This window comes from Chiloscyllium plagiosum, chromosome 22 (assembly GCF_004010195.1).
Source record: "Chiloscyllium plagiosum isolate BGI_BamShark_2017 chromosome 22, ASM401019v2, whole genome shotgun sequence".
Classification (NCBI taxonomy): Eukaryota; Metazoa; Chordata; class Chondrichthyes; order Orectolobiformes; family Hemiscylliidae; genus Chiloscyllium; species Chiloscyllium plagiosum.
Window position 1 is genome coordinate 18,485,394 of NC_057731.1, and position 18,643 is coordinate 18,504,036.

At 41.7% G+C, this 18,643-nt stretch overlaps 1 protein-coding gene across 10 annotated transcripts in view; it reads left to right on the forward strand.

Moving 5' to 3' along the window:
- The window catches only part of LOC122561107 (heparan sulfate glucosamine 3-O-sulfotransferase 1-like), a 142,516-nt gene extending 127,120 nt beyond the window's left edge, over positions 1-15,396 (forward strand). For 9 of the 10 annotated variants that reach the window (XM_043712526.1, XM_043712527.1, XM_043712530.1 and 6 more), the window contains one exon: positions 13,564-15,396. In XM_043712526.1, the coding sequence (XP_043568461.1) occupies positions 13,703-14,647 (945 nt within the window). In that variant the 5' untranslated portion in view covers positions 13,564-13,702 and the 3' untranslated portion in view covers positions 14,648-15,396. Of the gene's footprint in view, positions 1-1,885; positions 1,971-13,563 lie in introns of those variants that run through there. The other variant, XM_043712536.1, reaches the window with a different exon arrangement.
- The last annotated feature ends 3,247 nt before the right edge of the window (positions 15,397-18,643 follow it).

The following is an 18,643-nucleotide window of genomic DNA, read 5'->3' on the forward strand; positions in this document are numbered from 1 at the left end:
GGTGTTGGACGAGGTTGGGGGCGGGGGGCAGTGTTGGATGTGGTTGGGCGGTTGGGGGCAGTATTGGACTGGGTTAGGGGTGGGGTGTCGCACGTTGTAAACTGCTGCAGTCTCCCGAACGGGGAGCAGACTTTAAAAACTCTGAGCCCCAGAGGAAAGGCATTTAACTGATTAACCGAATAATTGGTTATCTGAATGAAATAGTGCCCGCCCCTCTCATTCAGATAACCGAGGTTCCCCTGTATTTGTTTTAATCTTGATATCTGTAACTTCTTATTAATAATGTTACATAGAGTTATACAGATGTACAGCACGGAAACAGACCCTTCGGTCCGACTCGTCCATGCCAAACAGATATCCCAACCCAATCTAGTCTCACCTGCTAGCACCCGGCACATATCCCTCCAAACCCTCCCTATGCATATATCCATCCAAATGCCTTTTAAATATTGCAATTGCACTAGCCAACCACCAATTCTCCTGACAGCTCATTCTATACTCATACCACCTTCTGCATGAAAAAGTTGCCCTGTAGATCTCTTTTATATCTTTCCCCTTTCACCCTAAACCTATACCCTCTAGTTCTGGATTCCCCACCCCAGGGAAAAGACTTTGTCTATTTACCCTATCCATGTCCCTCATGATTTTGTAAACCTCTATAAGGTCACCCCTCAGTCTGTCACGCTCCAGGGAAAACAGCCCCAACCTATTCAACCTCTCCCTATAACTCAAACCCTCCAACCTTGGCAACATGGTTGTAAATCTTTTCTGAACCCTTTCAAGTTTCTCAACATCTTTCCGATAGGAAGGAGACCAGAATTACACACAATAATCCAAATTGGCCTTACCAATGTCCTGCACAGCCGCAACATGACCTCCTAACTCCTGTACTCAATAAAGGAAAGCATAACAAATGCCTTCACTATCCTATCCACCTGCAACTCCACTTTCAAGGAACTATGAACCCGCACTCCAAGGTCTCTTTGTTCAGCAACATTCCCCAAGACCTTACCAATAAGTGTATAAGTCCTGTTAAGATTTGCTTTCCAAAATGCAGGACCTCACATTTATCTAAATTAAACTCCATGTGCCACTCCTCAGCCCATTGGCCCATCCGATCAAGATCCTGTTTAATCTGAGGTAACCTTCTTCGCTGTCTTACTAACCATATCTCTTATGCTCATGTGCAAATTTATATAAATGATGAAAAGTAGTGGACCCAGCACCAATCCTTACGGCACTCTACTGGTCACAGGCCTCCAGTCTGAAAAACAACCCTCCACCACCACCCTCTGTCTTCTACCTTTGAGCAAGTTCTGCATCCATGAGTACCTAAAAGTTATCTCTAAGTAACCTTCAGGAATAACATGTTATAAGTTAATCTTTAGTTTATTTAAAATATATGCTTGATTATTGATCTGCTTTAACTTGAATCCTGCAAATTAACAAGAGACTAACTAAAGTACGTTGTTCAGCACTTTGCTGACAATGCTCGGAACATACCCAATCGTCATGACAACTGATTTAAGGCATTTGGGCCAAATAGCCTGTTCCTTCACTGTAAATCTGATATATTATGTGAATAGATGTTGAAATATTTCAATGAAGAGAAATAGGACAATGAAAATTAGGCATAATGTATTTTCTATAAGCATGGCCAATCATGATGTGCAAACTTTGTGAGGCTCCTCTGTTCCTGAGGTGCAACTTTTACCCTTATCATTAAATTGTATGGAATGTAAATCCCTTTTTCAACCATTGACTGATGTGACCTGTTCCAGCCTTTTTCTGACTGACCAGATGATAGGGATCACATGGACATCACTCTGAAATGGGAACACATGTGTGTAGAGATGATTGGAAATGGCTTCCTGTGACAAGAGTTAAAAGAACACTAAGGAGAATAGATTAAAATGATGCTCCAGATGGTGAATTAAATGTGCACAGTAAAAATAAGATTAAATGTAATGGTAAGTTTTATTAAGAATAGTCTGAATAATGTTTAGGAGGTGCATAGGGAGCATTCAAATCCAAAAGCATATTTTTTGCACAGTGTGAGTATAAAGGTAGGTGAAGGCTATGCCACTGAGTACACTGAATGTTTTTTTTTGCAAACATCAATTTTCCTTTCAACATGAAATACAACACATTTCTTTCCCCTGATACCATTTCAGCAACATGAATTATGAGGGGGTTATGCAGAGCAGCTCCATTGCAAACAGCAAAAGGTTTGACTTCAAGCTTGGCTGCAGGTCCAGAAGTCTGGGACTGTATGCTGCTGGCTAAGAAATTAAAAACACTTTTACCTTGATGGTGTGCCATCGATTGGAGAATATGATTCTCACATCACTGGACAGCCATGACCTGATATCTTTAGAGCTAACGGCATTGGCTTTTTTTTAAACACAATTTATATTTTCAGGATCTTCAGTTTTGAAGGATGGACCACCCTATGTGCTCACACCAACACTGTTACTTAGTGGTATATGTTAAAAGGTCCAACTTCATAAAAAGCAATGTGTGGTTCTGCTCAATTACTAAACAATTAGGTGGAGAGCACATTTCAGAATCTGGCAGCCACATTCTGATCATGTACAAATCACATACCCTAAAGGGTTTCCAAGATGATGCATGACCCTATTTCAGACCAAACATCAACTGAATACAAACACAAGATACTTCAGGGTCGAAAGCACAGAATATGCTCCTAGTTTGATAAAGCAGGATGCAAAGTGATTCCCTCTGGAGGGGCTTCTACTGCAGTGATGTGAATATTTGACAGGATATAATAAATATTTTTTATTCAGAGAGGCGTCTAAAATTGATATTAGCAAGGAGTGAACTTACAGTATGGCTATTTGGAAGCAAGTGTCCAATTGATTGTACCAGAAAATGGCGAGTCAGCAAGAGGGGTTTTTGATTTCGCTGCACATCAATCAGTGGCACTTTCCAGTTGGTTAAACCCCAAGAATACCCATTTCTCAGACATAGATGAGAAAAAGGGTCACAGAACATCTCACAAATGTTTAATTCCCTTCAAGTTGCACAGGACCTCAGGGAGCTTCATTTATTCTGCTGGGGGGACTACAGTCATAAGGCTCTGATTCCTTTGAAGTCCTTTTTGAAATAGAATCATTGGCCCCAATGTTAACCCACTCAAAACATTCACTTCCAGATTTAAAATTAGACCCATAGGAACATAGGAAGGAAGCCATTCAGTCCATCATGTCTGTACTGGTTTGTTAGTAGAGCTATGCAAGTGTACCCCTCCCCACGATCTTGCAAATGTTTCCTCATCAATTCTCTTTTGAAAATTACTTTTAAATCTTTGAAGTTTTCATGTGTCAGTTCTGGTTCTTCTGCCATTCATACAGATCTGTGTTCTCTATTTCCAACTTAGTGCCATTAGAAGCTGTTTCTGTCTTTTAGTCCTATCAATTTCACCTCTATCACATCCTTTCTTGACATTCACTGATCTAAGGAGAAAGCTTCAACTCAATAATTAAATACCCTCATACTTGGTACCACGAGAATAAGTATCTTCTGCATCTTCTCCAAGGCTTTAATGTGTTTCCCTGGAATGGAATACAAATCTCCAGCCAAAGCCCAACAAATGTTTAGTAAAGGTTTAGCCTCGTTGCCTTGGTTTTGTATTTCACTTGATGTCTGAGTTGCATTATTTAAAATTGCAACATTCAAGGCAATAGAAGATTGCTGACTCATTAGAGAGAGAAAACTGGTGGTGATTTATCCAGACGGTCATCTCAAGGTTGGGCCTTCATAATGACCTCAACTGGTGGGAATTGAGCCTGTGCTGTTGGCATCATATCACAGTGTAAACCAGCCAAATGAGCTACCTGTACCCTGGTGAGTGTTAGATAGAAAACTTCGGCAATATGTAGGAATCTAGTAGGGACCCAACCAACATGGCATGTGGTGAGATATGATAGAATTGGAGGAGAATTCCAATGACACCTACTTCAGTATCAGAAACATCTTGCTGCATCTATTTTGCAACGATGAAGAGAGTTTCTCGTTAAGCAATGGTGAGTTGCCAATTAAGGATTAATGCCTGTGAAACACCTTATTAACTTCATGTCTCTCCTCATTAATTTGCAGCTTTTGATCTTATCAAAAAAAACACGACCAGATTAGACACTGAAGTCTCAACATGGAGGTCAGAGCAGGTCCCTGGAGCCATCAGCTGCTCCTGGCTGTGAGAAGCTTCCATTCTTGATCACCATGACAAAGCCACTAAAGTTACCACCAGGTGCATGCACCCCTTGTCAATGGAGATTGGCATTCGAAATTTGCCCTCACTATCCCCATGGTACATTTCCAAACTGCTTTCAGGATGCTTAGGGAGCCCAGACTTGCATTGCATGTGCCCCAGCAACCAGCATTGAAGTGCTGCTTTAAACAAACAGGGGTAGGCACCCAGCTCACAGATTAGACTGGGTTGTATCTCCAGGCTGCTCACTTGGCACCTACCTGCATTCTTCCATAATACCTGACTTGTCTTGCCTTGCTTTGTCAATTAGTGCAGTCCCACTCAAACAGGCAGCTTGCCTTTTTGGTCAGCAGACCTCAACTGTACATGTTGCTGGATGGCAGTGTGAGGTGAACGTCACACCTGCACCATGTGTAACAGCTTACACTGCTTGTGCAGCCAACAGGTTGTGAGCTTTCAAATTCCTAGGCAAGTAGTCCTCAATGTGATCAATGAAGGTATCCATCATTCCCAGTGCAGTAAGTCAAGGGCAGCTTTTCATACCTGTCTGGGTTTGGCCACAGTCAGTTTTTGTTCTTAGAGTCTGTGTCTTTACAGTGCAAGGAGTGGGTCATGGTCAGTCCTATGGGTCCATAGCAGCCATTCCAGAGGGCAGGGTTAACACAGTTGGGAAGATGTACAGCCATCAGTCAGGGATCTGCACACTTCTCATCCAGGGCTGTCTGTTGAGTCCATCTACAGAAACTCAGGGGAAAAGGGGTTTGGGAATGGGCCGGTGTGAAAAAGGGTTCTGCTGCTACAGGAAGGAGATGCAGGAACCCATTTGTGGGGATTGGAGAGTCACAGGCTCACAGAGGAGAGATCATAATTGCGAAGATAAACAACTGCATTTGTAAGAGGGAGGGGGTGTGGGAATATGGAAAAGCATAGAAGGAGATGGAGTAATGTAACGAGAGGAGGTCAACCGTGGAAAAGGATACCCTAATTTCAAAGTGGACAGTGTATGATCACAACTGGCATGATCACCTGATTTGCCAAAGCCCAGAATGGGCAGGCACAAGCTCATGTAGACAGGTTAGGTGGGGGTCTGGGCTGCTGTGAAACCTGTGGGTTTGACAGGCAGGTTTTCAAGAAGGGAATGTAGATGTCTAATACCTATTGATGCATAGAGACTGAAACTGCAATCCACTGTTTCAGAGCATTCTGTTGCTTTCTGGAAATGCTAGGAATTGAAAATACACAATGGGGAAGAAAATGGCTGTGACTGCATCCGGAATGGGTGGGATATGTGCTCGAACTGTGAGGGAGTGGACTGCAAAACCCTTTAGAAAGCAAGACGTTTACACACACATGCCCCATCCAGGACAGAGACCTGTGGGCTGTCTAATCCCTGCAGATCCTAAAGCATTAGCTCCCTGTGTGCTATCCACCTCCCTTCCTCAGACATCGTTGGCCATTTCATTCACTTGTGGACACAGATGCCAGGGGAAGTGTAGGGATGTTTAACCTGGAGGAGCAATAGTATCCACAGAACCCACTGCCTTACATGTGCTGTGTTTATCTTGCTTCCACATGCTCTCAACATAGACATTGATCCACGATGGTTCCTGTGTGGTCATGATGTTAGGCATCATGTTGGGTATGGTGATGTGATGAATGACATAGTTATATTTGTGGTTCACAAAGACTTGAATGTAGATCTGCTGCAAAGCCAATCAGATTTATAGCAAATGTGATTTTATATTCATTGCACTGTCACCATGCTATATTAATGCCCTCAAGAGGACTTGTTTCTTTCTTTCCCTCTCACTATGTCTGAGCATTGACCCTGATTCTGCAGCTTAGGTGGAGAGGGTTTACTGAGCAGTGTGGCCTCTGGAGGCTTGGCTTGGTGACCACAAGAGTGCTTCTGTCAGGATGACCCTATGCATCCTCCTTGGTATGGTCTTTCAAAGGTTGTGGAGAGGTACAGGAGGGTGAAGGTGGAGGCCACCTCTGGAGTGCCCTGAGGAGAGAATTCTGAGGGGGCTTTGTGTATTTTCCCTTCTGGCTGAGTGCATCCTTGTACTAGCCCTCTCCCTTTGTGAGGAAGGGGCACCTGGAGATCAATAGCTGTGGCGATGGAGTGCAGGCGTCTGTGTGTCCCCAGTGACTCTGAAGGTGTTCCCACACTTTCAAACATTCCCAATGAGGTGTCTGGTGTAGGTACAGGAAGCAACCTTGCTGATGCTTCCTGTGATTCCTCGATACTCTTACCCTTGGAGGTGGTGTTTCCCCAGTGAGGCCATGGATGTCCCAATGGTACGTGCAAGACACAAGGAGAGAAGGTACTTTGGCCAATGGTTAGAAGAGGTGGTGAATGAGCAGTGGTGTCACTGTGACAGTTACAGTAGAATGAAGAATGGGACTTAGTTAGTTGGCAGGACATGGCTCTCTCGATGCTGTCCAAGTCTCCCAAGAGGCACAAGATTCTTGACGTATAGGTGGTGAGGTGTCTGATGCCCACCTGCCCTAAGCATGAGCCTTAATGGGAGCCTAGTATAGTCATTGACCTTGTGGTGCTGCTGGCCATTCCTTTGCATCATGGAGATTGCACTGTCTAGCTGGTGACCTTGTACAAGGCTGTCAGGGTTTGGTGCTTGACTTCCTCCACTGGTCCGCTAGGAAGAGGAATCCAACCTCTTCTGTACCACTCCTTCCACCTGGAATTTCAGATGCCATCTTCCCTTTCTCCAACGTCTGCCCGAATGCCTATCATGAAATAGACCAACCGCAGAATGTCAGTGCTCATCTGAGTGCACCACAGGCTTTTAAAGAAGGCACTGGTGCTGGGAAAACTGGTCTTTCAGCAGATACCCACTGAGTAGCACATAGTTCCTGTAACAGTGCATGGTAAGATGGGGCTGCAATCAGATGAGAGGAGCCCCATAGTGAGAGGCGAGTAGTTAATGAGGCGAGTTTGGTAAGATATGACAAGAAAAATTGTTAAATTTCACAGCAGAAAATCTTCCCAAAAACTCCACACAATTGACACTTAAATGAAAAATAGATTCAATCTAGTCTGTCTCTGTTTTCAAAATGTGAAGGCTTTCATAACGAAAGAGAAATTTAAGGAAGGAAATGTTGAGTGAATTCTCGACATTAAGCTGAGACTATGCAAAGAGAAGAATCTTGCTCAAATTCATTTGGATTTCAGAATTAATGAAACTCATCAATTTGCATCCTTACAAATTGACCTGTGTTTTTCTTAGGGACTAAAGTTTTATTAAACCCTTTTGTTCTCTTAACAGTCTTCATCCAGACGTTAATGAAATGCTATCTTCTCATGCAACATACACCATCAATGACTGATTTCAGAAACTCGGAATCAATATAAAATTTACGCATCTTGAAGTGTTCAACAGTTCTCCGTTATATCCTATTCATTGAGTAAATGCATGCACTATAAATGTCTGATAGCCAATAGTATTTGAATATTTAGGATAATTAGTATTTGACTTTGTATGTAAGTCCCTCTTTAGGCTAAGAATAATTTACAGCATCATTCTGATTGCAAAGTTGGTGGTTTCTGAATGGTCCCTTAATTAACCATCAAAATAAATTTGCAGTAGAAAAGGTTTTAAATCTCAAAGAATCACAATTCCATTTGAGGGAGTTGTATTAAAATCAGAAGCCAAATTTAACAGATGATGTGAACAGATTTTTTAATAGTAGTCTGGTGTGGCTAAGAAAGTATGTTATCTAAATGGTGAGTGGTTGCACTGCTCTGAGATGCAGATAAACCTGGGTGTTCGAGTGCATAAGTCACAGAAGGTTAGTATGCAGGTACAGCAAGTAATTGGGAAAGTGAATAGAATATTATGGTTTATTGTGGGGGGAGTTGAATGCAAGGGTAGAGAGGTTATGCTTCAGTTATACAGGGCAATGATCACTCTGCATTTAGAGTATTATGTACAGAACTGAACTCTATATGTACAGAAATATGTTAATGCTTTGGAAGTGAAATAATTCCACAGAGGCTATTTATTTACATGTGGAAAGTCCTTGACACTGATGCAGTTCCCTCAGAGCCAGCTCTCAGAGTGTCAGAGTATCTGACACCCCCTTTTTTATTTGTCAGCCAGGGGTCCCTGATTGGACCAGATTAACAGCCCCAATCAGGGAACTCATATTCTATGAGATTCATCAGGCTGACCTCAGTACTATCACTACATCCCTCCCCTCGGAGTCTGAGGACAAAGGCCAGTCATTTTTCTTGAAGCATCTCCTGGAGCGTTTTTGTCATGGGTCAGTTGTCACTGACTCTGTGTTAGATGCCAGCGGTGTGTAGCACTGTCTCGGGAGAAATTCACTCTCTTCTTTCGGTGACAAAGGTATCGATGCAGCAAGATCTGCTGAGTTTATCTCAAATTCAGAGCTCTTGTCAATGCTTGATGGAGAGGGAGAACATAAAGGTTTCGACAGCCTTTTGAATTGTTCTGAGGAGCCGGGCATATTTTGCTCCCACTTGTTTATGAGTTTCCAGCTTTCAGATGGTCCATGTGCTTGTTCAGAACCGTTGCTCGTACCCGAACTTTAAACATCACTGGTCCTGACCATGCATTGATGAAGCCTCTTACCCACACAGGGCCATATCTGGATGTAGGTTTGCTCACTGAGCTAGAACGTTCATTTCTAGACGTTTCGTCACCCTACTAGGTAACACCTTCAGTGGGCCACCGGGCAAAGCTCTGCCTTTGGGTTGGTGATGTCATTTCCTGTGGTGATGTCATTCCTGGTGGTGATGTCATTTCCTGTTCTTTTTGTCAGAGGATGGTAGATGGGGGATAACGCGATGTGTTTGTTGATAGAGTTCCAGTTGGAATGCCATGCCTCTAGGAATTCTCATGCATGTCTCTGTTTGGCTAGTCCTAGGATGGATGTGTTGTCCCAGTTGAAGTGGTGTCCTTCCTTATCTGTATGTAAGCATAATAGTGAGAGAGGGTCATGTCGTTTTGTGGCTGGTTCATGTATCCTGGTGGCTAGTTTTCTGCCTGCTTGTCCAATGTAGTGTTTGTTACAGTTCTGGCATGGTATTTTGTAAATTACATTAGTCTGTATAGAGTCTATCAAGTTCATTAGACGCTGTTTTAGTGTGTTAGTGGGTTTGTGGGCTACCATGATGCCAAGGGGTCTGAGTAGTCTAGCAGTCATTTCCGAAATGTCTTTGATGTAGGAGAGTGTAGCTAGGGTTTTTCGACATGTTTTGTCTGCTTGTTTGGATTTGTTGCTGAGAAATCGGTGGACTGTGTTCATTGGGTACCCATTCTTTTTGAATACACGGTATAGGGCCATTTCGATGGTTCCTAAATCACTCTTTGACCCCTGCAGTGAACTGTCTCTCTAACTTGGCAGAGTCTGACATCCAGCATTGGCGTTCCTGATGCATTTCACCCTCCCGCCTCCAGTTATGGGAAGATCAGATTTAACCTTGTGCGAAGTCTTCTCCCCATTAGCAACTCTGCTGGAGCTATCCCTGTAGTTTTATGAGGCCATTGGACGATGGATGGTAGGGAGCTGTCCATATATGTCAAAACCCATTCCATCTCAGAAATTTGGGGCGGCACAGTGGTTAGCACTGCAGCCTCACAGCAGCAGGGTCCCAGGTTTGATTCCGGCCTCGGGTAACTGTCTGTGTGGAGTTTGCACATTCTCCCCGTGTCTGTGTGGGTTTCCTCCGGATGCTCTGGTTTCCTCCTACATCCAAAGATGTGCAGGTCAGGTGAATTGGCCATGCTAAATTGCCCGTAGTGTTAGGTGCATTGGTTAGAGTGAAATGGGTCTGGGTGGATACTCTTCGGAGGGTCGGTGTGGACTGGTTGCCCCGAAGGGCCTGTTTCCACACTGTAGGTAATCTAATCTACTCAACTTCCCTGCTGTTGAACGATGGCCCGTTATCTGTGACCAACATTTCCAGAAGTCTGTGTATTGCAAAAGATGCGTGGCGTTTGTCTATTGTTGTTCCTGTGTTTGATGGATTAAATCTATACACTCCAAACACTTTGTGTGGGCATCTACATTGACTAAGAACATTGAACCTGTGAAAGGACCTGCATAGTCAATGTGTAACCAAGTCCAGGGTTTTACCTGGGGGAACTGCTGGCAGTAATTTTTATCCTTGTTGACACTTAGGGCAAAGCCCCACCAATGCAGCTATATCTGCATCCAGTCCTGGCCGCCAGACATAACTTCTCATCAATATCTTAATTTTGGAAGCTCCTATATGACCCTGGTGGGGTTAAGCCAGTATCTGTCGGCAACCTTTGTTCGGAACAATCACTCTTGCTCCTCACAATAAAATGCCAGTCTCTATGGTGACGTGGTCTCTCTTGTCCAAAAGGGTTTCAATTCTGGTTGTGATGGCCTTTTGGTTTCTCCCATCCCCACCAGCTGTTTCAGTTTTGCCAGGACCAGATCCTTTCCCGTCCAAAGTCTGATATTGTCGGCTGTAACTGGAAATGTGTCCAGAGTAGAAACCATTACGGACTCTTCCAGTGGTAGTGTATCTGCCAGTAGGAGACAGCTCAATGCATCCACATTTGTTACTTGGACAGTGTTCATTATATGAAGTTGGTATTAGAACCCAGCACCGCCTTCTCCTCCTTAAGTAGACCTAATAGGATTTGTGAGGTAAAAACTTGTGGTCCATTATTAGTACAAATAAACAACCATAAAGGTATTGGTGGAACTTCCTGACTCCAAATATAAACGCCAAACCTTCTTTCTTTATCTGGACATATTTACGGTCTGCATTAAACAAAGTCCTGGAACCATATGCTATTGGATGTTCCTCTCCATTGGGCCACCTTTGAGGTAACACCAACCCAATGCCATACAGGGAAGCATCATGTGTCAATCTCAAATCTCACTTGCTATCATAGTGTGCCAGGATCTTAGAGGATGATAGCTATTTCTTCACTTCCCTGAAAGCTATGCCTTGGCTATACGACCATTTCCAAGACTGACCCTTTTTTAAGAGTTGATGTAAATGTGCCAGGATGGAGACCAAGTTAGTTATGAATTTTCTGTAATAATTCACCAGCCCAAGGAAAGACCTAGGCCCCGGTGTAAACGTGGAAGACAGGGCACCTTTCATCGTCCTCACCCTATCTTCCAACAGGTGTAGAGATTAAAGTGGTGATGGGAAAGCACAGCAGGTCAGGCAACATCCAAATATTCATGAGGAATGCTTTTCTGATGAAGTGCTTTTGTCCGAAATGTTGATTTTCCTGCTTCTTGGATGCTGCCTGAACTGCTGTGCTTTTCCAGCACGACTCTAATCTTGACTCTATTCTCCAGCATCTGCAGTATCCACTTCCACCTTCCAAAAGGTGTAACCCAGTCTTGTTCTCTGAGTAGCCCAAGTAGGTCACTTGTGGTTCCTGGAACACACATTTTCCCTTCATAGGTGTATGCCTGCCTGGGAAAAACATCAAAGCACTATGTCCAAGTCCTCTAAGTGCTCCTTATTGATCTTCCCTGTTATTAGCACATCATCTGGATCAATGATGACCTGGGGTAGACCTTGTAAAATGTTCTCCATCATCTGCTGAATATTTGCATAGGCTGGCGATACCACAAATGGCAGTCTTATATATTGGTACAAATCCTTATGGGTATTAATTGTGGCATACTTCTGTGAATCCTCATCTAACCATAATTGCAGGTATGCATGGCTCATGTCCAGCTTTGCCCAAGTCCCCCCCCCCCCCCCCCCCCCCCCCCAACAATAGTGTGTATAAATCCTCTAGTGTGTTTATCCAGCTGCAAAAAGTGCTTTAGTTGTTTGATTAAAATCTCTACAAAGGCAAACCAACTCGTCAGGCTTCAGTATGACTGGTGCTGTCCATTCTGCAAATTGGACTGGGTTGATGATTCTTTTGTTTTCCAGTCTCTGATTTCTGCATCTACATTTGCCCATAAGGCAAATGGCAGTGGGTAGGCCTTGCAGAATTGTGGATACAGCAGGTCAGGCAGTATCCGAGGAGCAGGAGAGTTGATGCTTTGGGCATTAGTGACATTTACTCTCCTACTCCTATGATGCTGCCTGACCTGCTGTGCTTTTACACTGACAACTTTCTGACTCTGATCTCCAGCATCTGCAGTCCTCAATTTCTCCTTCCTGAAAGGCATCAGGGTGTTTAATTAGGAATTCACTCAGGTAGCTTTTTCTAATCAAAAAAATATTGAGCCAGTCTATGTGAATCTCTCTCGACCAATTTCACTCCATTAGGCTTGGACCCGAACCTTTTACTAAACTCAATGGTAACGGAACCAGCAACTTCTCAAAAGAGAGTGGAACTGAAACTGTACCCTTAATCTGTAAAGGTTCCCTGTTATGCATTCTCAGCCTGGCCACAGTCTTGCACAAACTTAAGGATTGGGGTCCAGAGTGAATTTTGTTAAAGACTGGTTCTGCAATCACTGAAACAGCCACGTTGGTCTCGTCCTCCACTAGAACCATCTAACTAAATGTTTATTTTGATTGGTTCTGATTTAGATATTGCTCAAAAATTCAACAGTTCCAAACTAATTGTAGGTGGGTGTTCCAGGGTGTGCAGTCTCCAGGATACTGACCTATGAGCTATCTTACTCCATTCAGGTCTAGCAGGACTCCTTTAGTGTCTTGAGTTGGCATAGCAACAGCAACTATAATAACTTGCTAGCTCGGATCCTGAAGAAAATTATAACTGCTTGGCCAAGGCTTGGTTTTGTTTTGGCATTTAGCTGTGGGCTGACCTAGAGTTCCTCTGTTCAGAATATGTCCTGAGTGTGGCTATGCAATTGCCTTCACACCAGTGGTAATCCACAAGCTCAGTCAGACTGGCGAAGGTGTCCACTTCCATTGGAATACCCTGCAACTCTTATGCTCGACTTGCTGCATTTTCCAATGATAAAGACAGTTGTAGTGTAGACAAAATCTTTAAGTACTTTTTAAGGCAGAGGTAAATAGATTTTTGATTATCAAGATGATATTGACTATTGGGACATGCGGGAATCCAGAGTTGAGGTTAAAATCAGATGAGCCATGATCTTATTGAATGTTGAAGCAAACTTGAAGTGTTGAGTGGCCTACCCTTATTCGTTGTTCATATGTTTGTAAAATTAAAAACCTCTGGACTATTTCAACGTTAACTACAGTTAAAATGTGCAAAATATCCAATATGCAATGCTCAAAATGATGTATAAGTAATGGCAAGTTATAAGATTCAGAAGAAAACCATTTTGTCTTTACAGTGTTTTACATTTTGTTTCAATGTCTCTCATCGTGTTGATTTTTTTTTCCTTGGCAGATGCAGATCAAGGCAACTTTCCAAATTGCACTTCATCTTGTGTTGCTGCTTCCATCATTTCATCTGAAAGTGTTGACTGGCATTTAAGTGATATCACTGCACTCCCGACCCTACTGCTAACAAAGCACATTTTCTACACATGGCCTGCTTACTGGTGGGGGCTCTCCTTTTGGTAGCCCAAACAGATAGGGTGCATTCAAGCAGTTCTCAGCAGAGCGAAGGAACACTGCTTCAGTCATTGAGATACCGCAGTGGATCAGAAAGCAATGAAACAGAACATAACTCACCACAGTCACAGTCTTCCATTACCAGCCAAATGATTCCGCAGAGCATCATTATTGGTGTGCGAAAGGGAGGGACAAGGGCTCTATTAGAGATGTTGGACATTCACCCTGATATTGTGGTCGCTGCCACTGAAGTCCACTTCTTTGACTGGGATGAGAATTACGTTAAAGGCTTAGAATGGTATAGGAAGCTGATGCCCTTCTCTTATCCACACCAGACCACTATTGAGAAAACTCCAGGCTATTTTACTTCTATAAAGGCTCCAGAAAGGATCCATGATATGAACAGTTCTACCAAGTTACTGTTAATTCTGAGAGACCCTACGGAGAGAGTGATATCAGACTACACCCAGGTATACTACAATCGACTGGAAAACCACAAACCTGTCCAACCTATTGAAGAAATGGTCATCAAAAATGGAGTATTAAATACTAAGTACAAAGCCATTCAGAGAAGCCTGTATGACATTCATATGAGTAACTGGCTAAGATACTTTCCACTGAACCAAATACATATAGTTGATGGTGGTACTCTTATCAGAAACCCTCTGGAAGAATTACAGAAAGTGGAAACTTTTCTTAACATTCCTGCTAGGATAATGACCTCAAATTTCTACTTCAATCAAACCAAGGGTTTCTATTGTCTTCGAAGTGATGGCAAAGAAAGATGTTTACATGAATCTAAGGGCCGTCCCCATCCAGTTGTGAATAGTACTGTACTGAAGGAGCTACACACTTACTTCAGAGAACACAATGAACGATTTTTCAGCATGGTCAAACAGACCTTTAACTGGCATTAAAGCTTGTTCAAAACTTTTGAGTATTTGCTTTAACTTTTGCTGTTAACCATTCAAAACTGTTTTGTAAAGTCGTCCTTTTTAATTCGCAAGCTAGCTAAAGCAGGATATTCACTTACGGATCGCCTTTGTAGAAGGAATGTGGAACAGCGCAACTCCACATTGTTCTGGATACCTTTTAGAGACAATTAAATCATCAGCAATGTCCAGTTGGAGTTAGCAAACCTAGCATTGCTAATTTAAAGAAAACAAATAGAATTGTATTCAGCGATGATTTGTTCCTTGATGATAGTAGGAAAACATAATAAACAATATATTTCAAATGTAGTGACACTTCTGGTCTGTTCACTTGATATGAATTTAGATGAGAAGTATTGACATTTGTCAATTACTGTTTGTTTAATTGGCTAGTAGCTGTTTTTGTCCTGCTGATTGTTGCTTGCCTGCCCAGATTATCTAAAGCCACATAACTATCTTAAATGAAATGTATAAACAGCTATTACCAACCTTCTCAAATAAATACATTTTGCATGCTTGAAAATGCATGTGATTATTTCTAATTAAATATTCCAATATAATATTTCAGGACAGAAAGTGACAAGTGTTCCTATATTCAAAACAGTAATCTATTGTAAACTGTTAGATAAAGACATTGATGATATGTGCTCTTATTGCTCATTCTTGCTTTTAAGGAACATAAAGCTGCAATGTTTACCTTGTTCTCTGCTGTCTATGTGCTATTTATATAGAAATTAAATATAATATTTTTTTAAATATTCTTTGTTTTAAAATTCATTTTCAAACATATTGTTTACTTCTGGTATTCAGAATACGGGTAAGCTACAAATTGCGATGCAATTTCAGATTTAGCCTTAGCAGAAAAATACAGTTGGAAAATTGTAAAAGAGATGCCTAAACATGTCAACCCACATTTAAACAAAGTTGTTAATTTAACAAAATATTAAAAACTTAGTGAATAATACATTAAGGTTATTAATCAAAGTGTAATTACAGCTTTCTGAAGTCTTCCCTAACTTGGAGCGTATTGTACAAAAGAAATGATTTAATTTATTTAGGAAAGGTCTCATTTTGATAGTTAACATTATGGGTCAAACCTTTCAATATCTTTTGCAGTTTTCTAAATATTCATACTTTTATCAACATGCATTGCAACACAGAATTTAACATAATGCTAACATACATAAATGCAAAGTTAAGTTAAAATCCACAAAATATCCATAAAATATCTTTTAATTCACACAAATCTAATAAAATGAATAAATTCAACCCTATTTAATTTTTTTACTAAATGACACAACATTCCCATTGGGTTAAAGAGTGAACTGCACATAAATTTGCTTCAATGATTTTATCTTCTGTATTCCAAATCATTCATCTTCTTAACTTTCAAGGATTTTGTAGGTTTTCTGACAGCTGAATTCATATCTTCCATTCTCCTGATGGATCACTGCTCCCTTCACCCAGAGTATTAAATTATAGACCAATACCAATTCAACAATTCAATAATTGCCCATCATTTTCACATTACTGGCCTTTCACCAATGTTGTTTAAATTCTCCCTGATCACTCACCTTTCTTGAGCTCTTTGCACTTATTTCACAGGGGGTGGTATGGTGGCACAGTGGCACCGTGGTTAGCACTGCTGCCTCACAGCACCAGTGACTCAGGTTCAATTCCAGTCTTGGGTGACTGTCTGTGTGGAGTTTGCACATTCTCCCCGTGTCTGTGTGGATTTCCTTTGGGTGCTGTGGTTCCCTCCTACAATCCAAAGATGTATAGGTTCGGTGCATTAGTCAGGGGTAAATGTAGGGGAATGGGTCTGGGTGGGATATTCTTTGGAGGATCAGTGTGGACTTGATGGGCCAAAGAGCCTGTTTCCACACTGTAGGGATTCTAATTCTGAAATGCTTGCTTTCAAGTTTCCTATGGCCATCGCTACTCCCACATGTTATACTTTACTCTCAATCTTCAGAAATACTTGTTGTATAACAGACACTATAAATGTATTAACACTTCATCATCCTCAAGTTTAACCCAGGCCATACTCTATACCCTTTCTTTTTACTTCTGCATGTTGCTAACATTAAGATTTAGTTTATTGATTGGATCTTGCTTTTGTCTTAAACATTCTAATCTTACATCTGGTCACCATTATTAATGTAGCTGTCACAATCATGCATTCATAGTTCAATCATAATAAACCTGGGCACACGTTTGAGATTCTAAACCTCTTATCTACTATTCCATGTTCTCTTATTAGATAATAAACATTATCTGATGCAGTAGATAACTGGGATCACCAAGTAAGCAATCGATGGTTTCTCATCAGTCAAAATATTTTCATTTTTTTTAAGTAAAGACTTTGGTAAGTGCATTTTTGAAATGCCAAATGAATTGGTGCATCTTCCACATGTTCAAAGTTGGAATAGTTGAAAGAATGCATGAATTTAGCATCTTCAAAACAATTTTCAGCAAACAGCATTAAACAGAATTAATATTCCCAGAGCAATTAATGGTAAGTTAGAACTCTGCAGTTCATTACTGGAAATGTAAGTCCCGATTTTAATTAAGACCATGTGACCCAGATGATTTAAATGAATTATACCAAAATGGTGGAGAGGGACAGACGGTATGTGCAGAATGAGCTGGGAAGGCATGAGGCTACCACATGATTTAAAAGACATCATCAACAATAAAAGGGTAAATGGCGGGCTGGTGATTTCAGGAGCCTCCCAATGAGGGGAAAGGTACAACAGTCTGTGGCATGGCCATCCTAACCAGGAAAGCAAATAGCTACAAGGTTGTGGAAGGAAGAAGCAGAAAGTGTCTCACTGAAACATCGAGAAATGATGTAAGGCAATGTCAAATTCATTTCTGGGAATTTTTTTACCTCCTTGTAAGGGGTCTTCCAAGGCAAATGATCTGACAGGAGTAGGAACATCCTAAGCTGATTTACTGCTCACTGAAATACAGTGTTGCCAAGAAAACAGATATACTCCCATCTCTCCGGCTGAGGAACCCCTGAAGAAGACAGGAGCATTTAAAAGGTATTACTTGGGTTTGATCAGAACATTGCTGGATAAGGGAGGGGTTGCTCAGTGACTCCATTAATTAGACAGCCAACTGAATCTGTGCTGGCATTGCACAAGTAGTTGGCAAACACATGTATCACGCAGAGCGAGGTGCTGCCCCATGACTTCCTGAACTTGAAAAGGTTGACTGACAAGATGTGTGTGCAAATACAATACTGTATCTAATAAGCTGGATGTTGCACCATGGATGCAAATGGAAAGAAGCAGCATACCATGACCAACAAGGATGATGACGCTTTGCAGGAACCACCACCAGCAGAACCCACAATGGGCTCTGCCAGTGAGTTTGTACTATTACATCTGTATGCACACATTTACAATCATGAAGCTTTACAACTGTTTTACCTATATCTGCTAATAAGTGAATATATTTTGTTATATTTACTTTTGGGTAATCAATGCTTTGTTTTCTGGATAATAAACAAATAGCTGAGTGCCAGATATTTTAGGTGCAGAATTCAAACTTGTAACACCACTTCCAGTGGTTTATGTTTGCTAACCTGGCTTTTCCAGCATTGAACTGTGTCATTGCCCATTTATGTGATCAAACATATGAGACTCACAACTGCATGTCCGACTAGTTATCCCACATCATAAAAGCGGGTGGATTACTCTCATACAAGCATTCCGAATTTGGCTAGTGCTAGTCCTGGTGTTGTCTGCATTATCCACTCTTAAAAATAGAAGTGTGATGTTGCAAAATGGGCCCTATAGTAGCATCCTTTAACGGGCCAGGCACCCAGTTGCAAGCAGGTTAAATATTTGCCATATTTTTCTATTGGAAATTGTCTGAAATTACAGTAGAACGTTTTTGTTCTGGTGATTTGCCAGAGAGTATGGCCTCAACATCACAGAGATGGTAGCACAGTCAGTAGACTATCTACAG